This window comes from Rhinatrema bivittatum, chromosome 4 (assembly GCF_901001135.1).
Source record: "Rhinatrema bivittatum chromosome 4, aRhiBiv1.1, whole genome shotgun sequence".
In the NCBI taxonomy this organism is placed as follows: domain Eukaryota; kingdom Metazoa; phylum Chordata; class Amphibia; order Gymnophiona; family Rhinatrematidae; genus Rhinatrema; species Rhinatrema bivittatum.
In genome coordinates, this window is record NC_042618.1 from 133710391 (window position 1) to 133724696 (window position 14306).

General features: G+C 43.5%; 1 protein-coding gene across 7 annotated transcripts in view; it reads right to left on the minus strand.

Moving 5' to 3' along the window:
• Positions 1-14306, minus strand: part of GPHN (gephyrin) — a 1154395-nt gene that overhangs the window by 116275 nt on the left and 1023814 nt on the right. For all 7 annotated transcript variants that reach the window (XM_029598877.1, XM_029598878.1, XM_029598879.1 and 4 more), the window contains one exon: positions 3009-3101. In XM_029598877.1, the coding sequence (XP_029454737.1) occupies positions 3009-3101 (93 nt within the window). The remainder of the gene's footprint in view (positions 1-3008; positions 3102-14306) is intronic.

Sequence of the window (14306 nt, forward strand, 5' to 3'; positions counted from 1 at the left end):
TACCTAAAATTAAATTTATCTATTAATTTATGAACACATGGCCAACTAAGAAGCCCAATTGTAAAGTCTAATATTTGGGAGGCCTAAATCTCCATCTTTTTTAGCTACTTGTAATACTCCTTTTCTTGTTCTGAGCTTTTCCTCCTCCCAAGAAAATGAGGATACAATTTTTCTATTTTACAAAATACTTATCTACAATGAAAAGATGAGAAAAATGAGGTTAAATTGAGCTAATGGTGCCATTTTAATAGCATTCACCGTTCCTAATATTCTGTCAACCTTGCAAATAAGCATTTGACTTTCTCAGTTACTGGATCCAAGTTAATAAACCATTTTCTTCACCTCTCTTAACATAATCCTCAAATTATTTCACACTCTCTTATCACTAAGGGACATACTAGCAGTTTCTTCAATGAATTCAGAAAAAACGAGACACTCCAACTTAGTATTCCAAAATTCCTCCTAAAATGTCCAAAAGTTTAAATGCATGCTTCCCTGCTTCTTAGTGATCCTACAGAATTAAGAGCAAGTCATCTGCATTTATTAATAATAATAGCCAGTTATTCCTTCCACTTGCCTCAATACTGCTAATATGTAAAGAATCTTAGTAAGATTGCCCATGGTTCCATAGAAATTGAAAAAATTACAGCAGAAAGATGATAGTCCCGTTGTGTCCCCTGCTGTAGAAAAAGGATTATGACATAAAACAATTAACAAAAACCTTTCATGAAGGGATTTATAAATTGTTTTTTATCCAATTTCTGAACATTTCTCCAAATCAAAATTTATCTTTTGTATAATCTACCTAGCTCCATTGTACTCCATCCAACTTCTTCTCTATATCTACTGATAAAATAAGGAGGGATGGAGGGATAACTTTCATCTGAGATCTTCCTAACATGATCAGTTGATAACCTCATTCTATAAATGCAATCTGGTCTAAATGTATAACTTTTAAAATTAGATTCTGTACCCTTCAAACCAAAATCTTTGTCAAAAACTTCACATCTGTAATAGCCAATTAGATTGTCCTTTAATCAAAGCACAGCAATGGCCTTCATTTTGTTTTGAGATCAAAGTAAGTTTTGGTTTATATATAGAAACGGAGAATTTCCTTTTCTAAACTCAGCCTATTTAATAGCAATTGACTCTCTCAATTCTTTATAGAATTGCATTGCCAAACCATCTTGCCCTGGGAATTTAAGCTTAGGGAGACAATTTCAATATGTGGCTCAAAACCTGGTGTAAAGAAGATTATAAACATACTGGGGCTACTTATGGAAAAGTAAAAGGCTATATAGAAAAAAGATAGCCAACATCTCTTTGTGGCAGAAAAAAGGATCATAAGAAAGGTAAATTTCAAAGGAGTTAAGCACTAAATTGTAATCTACTATCATAGCAGTTTTCAAAAGCCCATGTACATGAGTAAAGTGCATTTACACATGTTAAACCCAATTTTAAGCGTGTAAATTTTTTTTTTACAACAGACCCGACGTGAGAAATTCAGATCATATGCTATCAGGCATTTAAACTAAAAGACAAGTGATTTTTGAAAGATAAGATTTAAACCAGAGCAGGGCTGTTCCTGTGATGCCGATTTCTGTGAGACGGTTAATTAGAATGTTGTGGCTTATGGTGTCAAAGGCAGAAGAGATTTTATTTATTTATTTATAACTTTTTATATACCGAGGTTCAATTAACAAGATTAACTATCACTTCGGTTTACATTACAACCAGCAAAGAATAACAGAGACAAAGTCTTGTTTTACAATGAACAGGGTAGAAGTAACCTGGATTAAAACAATGAACAGGATAGAAATAACCTGGATAAACATAAAATGGGTGAAGCAAGTGTAGAGAATTGGGTCTGTATAACTTGGGCGAAAAGCAGGGAAATTAAATAGGGGAGGACTATGAAGGCCTCAAGTTGGATAGTGTACTCATGATGTGGATAAGAACCAAGGCTGAAGTGAGTAGTTATGGGAAGGCTTGTTCGAATAACAAAGTCTTAAGTCTCTTCTTAAAGGTGATTGGACATCGATGTCCAATTGGAGATGTCAAGCAAGGTGAGAATGTAGGAGTGACCATGGTCTAGTCCTTTGAGGAGGGTGTCTGTGAGGGAGATTAGGAGGGCTTCTGTACTGAAAAATTTACGGAAGCCAAATTGGGTAGGGAATAAGATATTATGATTTTCTAAGTGGTCTGTGAGTTAGGTGTTAACAACTTTTTCCATGATTTTTGCTAGGAAGGGCAGGTTTGAGATGGGCTGATAGTAAGCTGGATCAGCGGGGTCGAGGTTGGGGTTTTTTTTAGGATAGGTTTGATTATGGCCTGTTTTAAGGAATCCGGGACTTTACCAAGGGTGAGTGAACAGTTGATAATCTCGTGATAATATGTGTGTAAAAGCCGATTTATGGAGTTAAATATATATAAATAATGCGAGTAAACTCTATTTGCATATCCATTTAAAATCTGAAGTACAAATACGAGGGTATTTCAACTTATCCAGCTAAGTTACGCCTTTGCTGCTAATTAGAAGGACAAATTTGAACTTATTAGGATAAGTAGTGCTTTTTTTTTTAAACTTATCTGGCTATTTTACGTACTCAGATAAGTCTGAAAAGTGTTATTTAGACAGACAAGTAGTGCTTCTCAGACATATCTAGCTAAATGTTGCTACTTGGCTGCATAAATTGGAACTTAACTGGTTAAGTACCACTACTTTTCCGGAGAAATCCAAACTTGTGCTGCTCATGTTTTTACATACACAAGCATATGTGCATTCATATGTACTCGTATTTTATTAGCTGCACATATCATATCCATGCAGATTATAAAATACAGTAGCAACTTTGTGTATGCTCATATACACGCATAAATGGGCATATGTGAGCAGTTTTGAAAGTTATCCTTCCTGTATAACAACTGGTCAACACTAGTAGCTGGTTGCATAATTGGTCCTGTTATAAAAAGTCATGAAAAAGTTTAGGAGAGAATAAATCTTTTACCTCGTACTGCATACCCATCTTTTACCGATGCTGGAAATGGGGGCAGGTTGTCCTTTGCATAAACTTCTTGAGCAAGGACTCGTCCCATTCCATCTAAAAGTAAAAAGAAATGAGAGAGAGAGAGAGAAGGGTCATGCGTTTTATCAGTGAACACAATAAAAGTAAATATCAGTTGACAGCAATGTAGCTCAAAAATGAAGTTCATGTGTACAACATGTGACATCGCATAAATAGGTCTGTCCTACCTCTGATAGTAAAAGCAATGATGAATAGAGAGACAAAACACCGCAGACAGTAAAGGTGAAAGACTTGTTTACTCAACCCATAGTTCTAAAAGAATGAGCTCACAACCAATGTCTGTTTCGGTATTAAAATCCTCCATGTTTAGCAGCAAGTCAGATGAGATCAAACTATTCAGAATATAGCTTTTCACAATGTAAGACCATCTTTTCTCTTTTCCTGCTTGCGTTGTCTTTTTTCCTTATTCCTTTCCATCCAGGTCAGAGATCATAATGCACACCTTCTACTATTTTCATATTTTTCTTCTTCCTCTACTCCCTTCAGGAAAGTGTAGCAGCAACATTTTTAAAGCATGGAGTCTTTTGGAATTTTGAAGGGCTTATTGTGTCATTAATAAGCTTACTTATCTCTGTGTATTGTCAATATAATATATTCAGTATGTCAAACTCCAGCCACAACAGAAAAATCTGAAGCAGAATTTAAATCCTGGCTAGGGAAGAGTCAACTATAAAGCAGGCAACCGAATAGTCATGAGATTTATGTGCCAATCTGAGGGCAATCTATGACAGCTCTACATGAAACAATGTGGCTGCCTGTAGATTGTTCACAGAAATGAACAATTTTCTTAAAAAAACCCCACCAAAATACAATATTACAATGTAGGTTGAAAAATGTTATTCTTCTTTTACTATAATCATGTGTAGGAACTGTATCCAAGATAAATCCAAGAAAAAAAATTGTTTTTGCATTGCAATCTGATTTACAATTTTAAGCTGACTTGATGAAGAAAGGATAATACTCAAAAGTTAGTCACAGATGTTGCTAGTCCAATAAATATCACCTACAACTTAATTTTCCATGCTGCATTAAAATGCACATTCAAATGGCCACCACACTATTTTATTCAAACTACTTTAATAATCTAAAATTTACAGAATCCTTATTCAAAGAATAAAGAAAAAAATTATAGAGGGTAATTTTCAAATAGCCCCCACAGTGATACATGATAAGGGCACAGGGCCTGGTCTGTGTGCGCAAATACCAGGGGTTACGCACATGGCAAGGCCCTGTGCACGTATTTTGAAAGGGGTCCAGCCATGTATGAAACCCCTAATACGCGCAGAAGAGCCGGGCCATTGGAAAGGGACAGGACGGGGGCGTGGTCTGGCTGGGGAGCGGTGGGGGCAGGCCAGGACAGGGCCATTAGACGCTGTCATGGGGAAGTGTGCATGCGCCAGCAGCCGGCTGGCACGCGGTAGTTACTTCAACTCGAAAGTTGAAGTATGCTTTAAAACAAAAAAAAACCCCCTAATAGTTTGGGGGGGGGGGGGGGGGGGTTATTGGTCCGGGAGGAGAGGTGAAAAGGTAGAAAGGTTAGGTAGGGGTGTAGGGAACTGGGGAAAGCCCTACTTGTGTTGTCGCGCATTGCTTTTTGAAATTCATCCCCCCCTGATTGTGCGAGTCCCGACGTGCGCATATGTTATAAAATAGCGCATCCATGAGTGAGTGCCGGGAACCATGCGCACATGGTTGCACGGCCCGAATTTTTAAAATTTACTCGTGTGTACATTGTACACACAGACTTTACAGAGTATTTTTAAAGCAAATTTGCATGCAAAATTTGCCTGAAAAATACTCTGGTAAATGGCTGAGTACATACACACATTCACTCATGTAAAATAACACCTCCTCTTCAGAGGGCATAACATATGTGTGCATATTTATCTGCAAACTTTTTAAAATCAAAATGTATGCACTGAAATGCTGACTCTGACCCAACTGTATGCACATAAGTGCTGACTGTGCCCCGGTGAATGCCAGTCCTCAGTGTATGTGGGTTTTATGCACATAAAGAGCTTTGAAAATTACCCAATTGCACAATAAAAAAGTTTGCTTAATTAATTTACTTATAAGCCTGTATGGATAATGAGGGTTCATGGATCTTCTTTGGATCAGGTGTGGCAGCAAGCAGAACTATGAATACTGCTTCGGTAACCTGAACAATTACACCATGCCAGTGTCTTTGAGATGGAAGCCTGATTTATTAACACAGAAATATTTACTATTTTGTTGCCTCAAACATAACAACTGCATTCAGTCCAAACTGTAAAACAGAGACTTGCACATGGCATGGAGATATTACCACAGTTTGCTAGATCTCAGTCTCTGCCTTGTGATTTTAGTTATAATTAGGTGAACTCTTAGGAAGCAATTTTCAAAAGTATATTTACGTGTCTAATTGAGCTTTTGAAAAATGCTACTTTTACTTGCATAACTCACTTGAAAATTAACCTCCATGGAGGTAATTTTCAAAATTATATATGTATGTAAAACTGAATTTTGTGTGTATAAATGGACTTTTGAAAATTTCTACTTCTGATAGAAGCTTTTACACAGGCACATGGGGGCACATATGTGCGCATTCGTGGGCCTGTGCTCATGTTATAAAATGGCTGCGCCCCTGAGCACAGGCCCACGAATGCGCACATATGTGCGCCCATGTGCCTGTTTAAAAGCTTCTATCATAAGTAGAAATTTTCAAAAGTCCTTTTAAACACACAAAATTCAGTTTTACATACATATATAATTTTGAAAATTACCTCCACAGATTTTAAACAGGCATGTGGGCGCACATATGTGCGCATTCGTGGGCCTGTGCTCAGGGGCGCAGCCATTTTATAATATGCAGGCTTTCATGCATGCATGTTATAAAATAGCCTGACTGTATGCATGTGTGCTCAATTTTAAGTGGACATGCGTTTGTATGTGCAAATGTCGCTTCTACTGTGACAGTGGGGGGATTTTAAAAGACACATGTGCCGATGCCATTACCAGTTTTCCCAATTCGTTCCCAGTTCATCCAGGTAAGGGATACGACTTCCAAACCTCCTCTAGTTTAATAGCTTCCCTTCTCCCCTGTTAGCTCCTACCTTTAAAACCCCGCTGATCTGCCTATATCTTTTTGTTTTACTTCGTACATGCCATCCGCAGAAGTAAAGTTATGTGGCAGGGGACCTCGGTGCATGCCTGAGCAAGTAAATATTTACGCACAAATTTTAAGGTGAAATCCAGTAAAGCCCATGCCCTGTCCAGACCACACCCTGCCCCTTTTTCGGAACTTTTCATTTGTGCGCGTAGCGGCAAGTACGCACATACATTTAAAATCTACTCGACACGTGCTGGTCCAACTTGTGCGATTATCTCCCAGTTTTGGAACAAGCCGGACTTTAAAATTCATCTTTATATGCACATAAATCCTTTGAAAATTCAGTCTATATATTATGCTCAGGCTTGTGAACCCTTGGACAGACGGGAGGATGGTGTACCTTAGGAAGTGGATCCGTAGGTTCTCCCGTCGGGTGGCGAGGCAGCACAGAAGAATAGACTAGCTGACCCTCAGCACTGGAGACTGAGGCAACTGTGGAGGCAGACGAGGAGTCGTGAAGTCAAGGAGAGGAACTGTGTTTTCGCCACTGGAAGCCTGCGATCCCCCCAGGAGGAGCCCGTAGGGACCCGGGGCGCTGGGACTTGGGTGGACCTTTGAGAGGTCAAGGAGTTATGAGGTTGGTGCAAGGGCTAACTGGAGCTTCACCCCTGGAAGCCCGCAGTCCCCCCGGGAGGAGCCCGTAGGGACCCGGGCCGCTGGGACTTAGGTGGGCCCTTGGAGACGATAGTCCAGAAGAAGTCCGAGGTCAAGTGTCAGAGGGTCGTCGCTTACCAGTCCGAGGTCACACACCAAGGGATCACCGCTTGCCAGTCTAAAGTCACACACCAGGAATTACCGCTTGCCAGTCCGAAGTCAGGAACACCAAGATGAGACAGGAACCAGGAACAAGATCCAAAGCACTAGAAGACTCACCGAAGCAAGCCGACTTAAACAGTGCTACAAGAGACGCTGCCAAGTCAAGGAATGAGCAGAGGAAGCCTCCCTTTATACTTCCTCTACTCTGGCTCATTGGGAACAGCTGTAATTAGTTAAAGGGGCCAGGTCCCTTTAAGTCTAGAGAGGAGGTGCGGCCTCACGCCTAAAGATGGCGGCGGCCATCTTGGATTTCCTCCGTGGAGGAATGACTGCCTGACGTCGTGAGGGAGGAGCAGGGACGGCTCCCCACCCAGTGTCCATCCTGGGGACCCATGCCAGAGTGTAGACTCAGCAGCTTCCCTAGAAGCTGCCACGGCAGGTGCCGCCGCGGGTAAGGTAGGGGGCTGCACCTGTGGCCGTCCACGGGCGCGGAACACAACACCATAGAAATTAATTCTGAAAAGATTTTATGCATGTATATGTACTTGTGAAAATTACTATGATATATGCCTCTTTTATGCACATAATTACCTTGAAAATTCATGCCTTAGTGTGTGTTAGATTTAATAAAGAAAGCTAGGTAAATTCTTAAAGGTGAATTTTGAAAAGATGCATGTGTAAAAAATAATACATGTGCAGGTAAAATAGCATATACATGAATACACACTATTTTAAAACCACAGTGTACGAGTGTAGATCAGGGATTGCGAGTAATTGTGTGCAGAAAAGGGGCAGGCAAGGGGCTTTCTGGGGAGGGGGCCAACATTTATGCACATAAGTTGCTGTCTGGTGTAAGTGATCATAAACATCTTAAATGTGAAAAAATGACCGAGTGTGTGTGTGTGTGTGTGTGTGTGTGTGTGGGGGGGGGGGGGGGGGGTTTGTCAGGGTGAAATAGGGGTAACTACAGGCTGAAGAGCCAGAATGGTCTTCATGAGCTGCAGATGGACTGGGTGAACTGGTTGACTAATTGGTAAAATTGGTTATTTTGTTGCTGTATACATGAAAAAGCTGACTTATGGGGAGGAATGTATCTAAATAACATGAGTAAAGCAAAATTGCTTACCTTGTAATAGGTGTTATCCCAGGACAGCAGGATGTAGTCCTCACATATGGGTGACATCATTGATGGAGCCTTATTGCGGAAAACTTTCTGTCAAAGTTTCTAGAAACTTTTGACTGGCACTCTGAGCCCACTGAGCATGCCCAGCATGCCATGATATTCTCAGCCACAGGGGTCTCCCTTCAGTCTCGTATGTAGCAGTAAGCTTTAGCAAAAAATAAAATAATAAAATGTATCGGACCCAACTCTGCGGGGTGGCGGGTGGGTTTCGTGAGGACTACATCCTGCTGTCCTGGGATAACACCTATTACAAGGTAAACAATTTTGCTTTATCCCAGGACAAGCAGGATGTTAGTCCTCACATATGGGTGATTAGCAAGCTAGAGGCTGAGTCATTTTGTAGTGAAGCAATACTGAAGTATTGTTGGTGAAAATGAGGCAGCCGAAGATCACAGCAGGTTGGATGTAGAAGGAGTTGGGATTATACTAGAAACAAGTTCTTTAAGACAGATTGTCCGTAAGCTGAATCTTGTCATCCTTCTTTGTCCAAACAGTAATGAGCTGCAAAGGTGTGAAGAGAACTCCATGTTGCTGCTTTACATATGTCAAGAATTGGCACTGAATGATAGTGTGCTACTGAGGTTGACATTGCTCTTAATGAATGCGCCTTTACTCGCCCTTGGAGAGGAAGGCCTGCTTTTTCATAGCAAAACCGTATGCAATCTGCTAGCCAATTGGAGAGAGTATGTTTACCCACTGCTTTTCCCGGTTTGTTTGGATCATAAGATACAAAACGTTGAGTGGATTTCCTGTGGTCTGCAGTGCGGTCTAAGTAAAATGCTAGTGCACGCTTACAGTCCAAGGTATGTAAGGCCCGTTCTCCTTGGTGAGAATGAGGTCTTGGAAAGAATGTGGGTAAAACTATGGATTGGTTCAAGTGGAATTCCGTAACTACCTTGGGGAGGAATTTTGGATGTGTACGGAGAACCACTCTGTCATGTAGGAATTTTGTATAGGGTGAGTCCGTGACAAGTGCTTGTAACTCACTAACCTTTCTAGCCGATGTAATGGCTATGAGGAAGATAGTCTTCCATGTGAGAAATTTAAGATCACAGGACGTCATGGGTTCAAAAGGAGAACGCATGAGTCTTGTTAAGACCAGATTCAGGTCCCATTCTGTGACTGGTGGCCGAATTGGTGGTTTAAGTTGAGTTAAACCTCTCATAAATCTACTGACAAGAGGTTGTATGGATATTGGTGCATCTCCCATCTTATTATGGTAAGCTGAGATTGCACTTAGGTGTACTCTGACAGATGAAGTCTGGAGACCAGAGTCCGACAGATGGCATAAATAGTCCAGCAGAGAAGTTGTGGGGCAGGAGAAAGGGTCAATACTCTTTTGCATGCACCACAAAGTAAACCTTTTCCATTTCGAAGAATAATTCTTTCGTGTTGAAGGTTTACGTGACGCTATAAGCACTTGAGATACATTGGTTGAAAGATTGAGTGGTTGTATAATCAAGCTTTCAACATCCATGCTGTCAGGGATAGGGATTGAAGGTTGGTATGGCGCAACCGACCCTGATCCTGAGTTATGAGAGTGGGAGCTACACCCAGGCGAATTGGTTCTCTGATCGAGAGGTCTAGAAGTGTGGGAAACTATACTTGTCGAGGCCAATATGGGGCTATGAGTATCATGGACCCTTTGTCTTGTTGTAGCTTCACTAGAGTTTTGATTATGAGTGATATCGGAGGATACGCGTATAGAAGGCCTGAGTTCCAAGGGCGAGCAAAGGCGTCCTTGGCTGGCTGGTGTTTCTGTCTGTGCAGAGCGCAGAACTTGTCCACCTTGTGATTCAGGTGTGATGCAAAGAGGTCTATTGTTAGTTGCCCCCAACGTTGAAATATCCTGGTCACTACTAAGGGATCCAGGGACCACTCGTGTGGTTGGAACTGACGACTGAGACGATCTGCCACTACGTTGTGAATGCCTGCCAGATAAGTGGCCTGGAGAAACATTGAGTGTGTTAGGGCCCAGCCCCAAATCTGTGTGCTTCTTGACAAAGGAGATACGAGCCCATACCTCCTTGTTTGTTCAGGTACCACATAGCTACTGTATTGTTCATTTGAATGAGAACAGTCTTGTGTGAAAGGCAGTCCTTGAACGCATGCCGGGCATAACGTATAGCTCGAAGTTCCAAGAAATTGATTTGAAACGTTGCTTCGAGTTTTGTCCAAGTACCTTGGGTTTGGAGATTGTCTATGTGAGCTCTCCAACCTAAGGTTGATGCATCTGTAGTTAAAGTTATCTGAGGGACTGGTTGTTGGAAGGGCAGGCCCTTGCGCAAGTTGTCCTTGTCTGCCCACCAAAGTAGAGATGAATGTAGCTGGTGGGTTACTTGAATTGGAGAGGACAGTGGTTGAATGGCTTGGATCCATTGTGATCTTAAAGTCCATTGGGTTATTCTCATGGCTAATCTTGCCACAGGAGTGACATGAACTGTGGAGGCCATGTGACCTAGTAAGGTCAGAAACTGAGCTATTGCTTGTTTTTTTTGAGTGTAGCGAGTTTGCCAATAGGGAAAGTGTTTTTGCCCGATCGTCGGGTAGAAAGGCTTTTGAGAGGATGGTGTTCAATTCTGCTCCGATGAATTGAAGCAGGTGAGACGAAATGAGATGGGACTTTTGCTAATTGATGAGAAATCCCATGGAGTGAAGTAGAGCAATTGTTTGATTGAGAGAAGTTATTGCTCCTTGTTGAGATTGACTCCTGATTAGCCAGTCGTCCAGATAAGGGAAGACGTGGACACTTTCCTTGTGTAAGTGTGCTGCTATTAATGCCAGGCATTTGGTGAATACTCTGGGAGCTAAAGCGAGTCCGAATGGTAGTACTCTGTACTGGAAATGTTGATGACCCACCAGGAAGCGCAGATACTTGCGATGAGGAGGGAATATTGGAATGTGAGCGTAAGCATCTTGTAGATCCAGAGAACAAAGCCAATCTCCTGTTTGAAGAAGTGGAAGCATGGTGCCTAGAGAAACCATCCTGAACTTTTCTTTCTTCAGAAATTTGTTGAGATTTCTGAGGTCTAGGATGGGACGTAGGCCTCCGGTTTTCTTTGGAATGAGGAAATAACGGGAGTAGAATCCTCTGCCCTGCTGAGTCCAGGGCACCGGCTCTACAGCTCTGGCTCTCAGAAGGGTGGATAATTCTGCTTGTAGATGAATTATGTGATTTTCGATTAGTGGAAGAGGTTTTGGAGGAGAATCTCTTGGAATGGAGAGAAAATTGAGTTGGGAACCTCGAGATATTGAGAGCAACCATTGGTCTGTTGTTATTTGTATCCAGTGGTTGGAAAAGGAGGAAACTTGGCCTCCTACTGGTAGCTCTGGTTGTGGGTTGTGGAGATGGCTTTGGTCTGTGGTGATGGCCTCAAAAGCCTGCAGCTGGTCCTGTCTGCGGTGGAGGTTGAGGCCTAGCAGCTCTAGGTTGCCTGGGCTGAGATCTTTGCTGCGGACGCGAAGATCTGCCCCTTGATGCTGGAGGGTAATAATGCCTCTGCCTGTAGAAAGGCCTTTGAGATTCCTTCCTAGGAGGGCGGCGAGATGAAGATGCAGCAGAGTCCTGCGGAACTGACGACAGTTGACGCAAGGTTTCTGTGTGTTCCTTCAACTGGGCCACAGCGTCCTGCACCTTTGAGCCAAAAAGGTTGTCCCCTACGCATGTGAAATCAACCAATTTTTCTTGGACCTCAGGCCTGAGGTCCGAGGCCTTAAGCCATGCCCAGCGATGTGCACTTATGCCCGAGGCCGCTACTCTAGAAGCAGTTTCAAAATTGTTGTAATCGGCTTGGACTTCGTGCTTACCAGCTTCAAGCCCTTTGTGTATTATGGGCCGGATTTTAAAAGGGTTACGCGCATAAGTTATGCGCGTAACCCTCTTAAAAGGCCCCTGCGCACGCCGAGCCTATTTTGCATAGGCTTGGCGGCGCGCGCAAGCCCCGGGACGCGCGTAAGTCCTGGGGCTTTGCAAAGGGGGCGTGTCGGGGACGTGTTGGCTGGGCTTTTGCAAAGGGGGCATGTCGGGGGCGTGTTGGCTGGGCGGCGCGAATTTCGGGGTGGGAGGCATGTTGGGGGCGTGACACTGGCCCGGGGGCGTGGTCGAGGCCTCCGTACCAGCCCCCGGGTCAGGTGATGGCGCGCCAGCAGCCCGCTGGCAGGCGTAAATCTGCCGACAATGGTAGGGGGGGGGGTTTAGATAGGGCCGGGGGGGGGGGGGGGGGTTAGGTAGGGGAAGGGAGGGGAAGGTGAAGGGAACAGGCAGCACACGCCGACCCCGGATTTTATGATACGCCCGGCTACGTGCGTATCTTATAAAATCCAGCGTACTTTTCTTCGTGCGTGGTGCACGAACAAAAGTACACGCGCGCGCGCGCTGTTTTTTAAAATGTACCCCTATGGTTTGAGCTGCTTCTTGATACTGCTGTGGTAACGAATTTGAGAGATCTTGCATCTGTTTCCACAGGTTTCTCTGGTATTGCCTCATATATAACTGATATGATGCAATCCTTGTATTGAGTATGGCCCCTTGATAGATTTCCTGCCCAAGGAGTCCAGGAATCTGTGATCCTTGCCTGGAGGAGTGGAGGAATGAAGTCTTATTCGTTTAGACTTCTTTTGTGCAGACTCCACAACAACTGATTGATGTGGCAGTTGCGATTTCTGGTATCCGGGGACAGATTGTACCAAATAAGTGGTGTCCATTCTCCTATTTATGGATGGTACTGAGCATGGATGCTCCCAGAGTCTGTGCTGTAAGTCTAACAGAACTTCGTGGACAGGGATTGCCAAGACTTCTTTTGGAGGGTCCATGAACTGAAGGACTTCCAATGTTTGTAGTCTTGTGTCCTCTTCTGATACCAAAGTAAATGGTATGGTGTCTGCCATATCCTTAACAAAATTTGTAAAGGATAAATCTTCCGGTGGAGATTTCTTCCTTTCTTCTGGAGGAGAAGGATCAGACATAAACCCTTCAGAAGAAGTATCTGTATGTCTGTCTTCCCAGGAATCGTAAGGGTCCTCTTGACGTGGAGACATGGGAGAAGACCTTGGTGGTCGAGAAATCCCTGAAGGACCCGGCTGTGGATCATCTAGTGGTATCCGTCCAGGGACATCTTCTTGTGGCTTGGCTGGAATTGATGGTACAGCACCGATTATTGCGTCGAATCTGTTCATCAAAAGCTGGAACAACGCTAATTCCGGTTGTCCTGGTGCCCCAGGTACTGGCATTGGCATCGACGGAATTGGTTCTTGTATTGGGCCGGGCATTGGTGATGGTAGAGGCATCGGCATCGATGGCCACATGGGGTGTTGGTGCAGACTTCGGTGTTGGCACCGGTATTGACGTTGGCGAGGGCATCGACGGTTGCTGGTCCTTTAATGCTTGGAGCACCACTTGACGGATAAAATCTGTCAATTCCTCCCTGATAGCTGGTGCAGGCTGAGCAGTTACACGTGGTGGCAGTGGAGGTGTTGATGGTCCTTCCACAGGGCCCTGTGGAGGTTCGATGATCGGTGCATTGAGAGGAAGTGAAGGCCTCGGCGTCGAAGACCTCGGTGTTTCTTGAAGTCGAGGCCGTTTTGCGGTTGATTTCTCTGGGGAGAGAAGAGCCTCTGGGATTGATGGGTGTCTGTGCCAATGGCGATGCTTTGGTCGATGTTCCGCCGCTGACCTCGTTGATGCTACGGATGGGGTTGGCGATGAACGATCCCCCGAGCCTTCCGGATGACACTTTTTGAGTATTAAACGTTTCGAGACTCCGGCCGGAGACGACTGAGTAGATGACGGGGAAGGCAAAAGTTGTAGATGGAATAAATGTTCCATCTTTTCTTGGCGGGCCTTTTGACCCTTCGCGGTCATTTCAGCACACTTGGGACAGGTTGTTGCGTCGTGTGTTTGACCTAATCAAAGGACACACTCGAGGTGTGGATCTGTAATGGACATAGTCCAATTACAGTTGGGCCATTTTTTAAATCCCGTGGCCATATTTTTGCCGACAGCCATCGATGAAAATGAGAGAAAAAATGAGAGAAAATTATTTCTACTCCAAAGAGTAAAAAAGAGACTAAATTTACTCACCAGCTGTTGGTAACACGAGAGACCCCAATATGGGAGAGAAAAATGTTTTTTAAA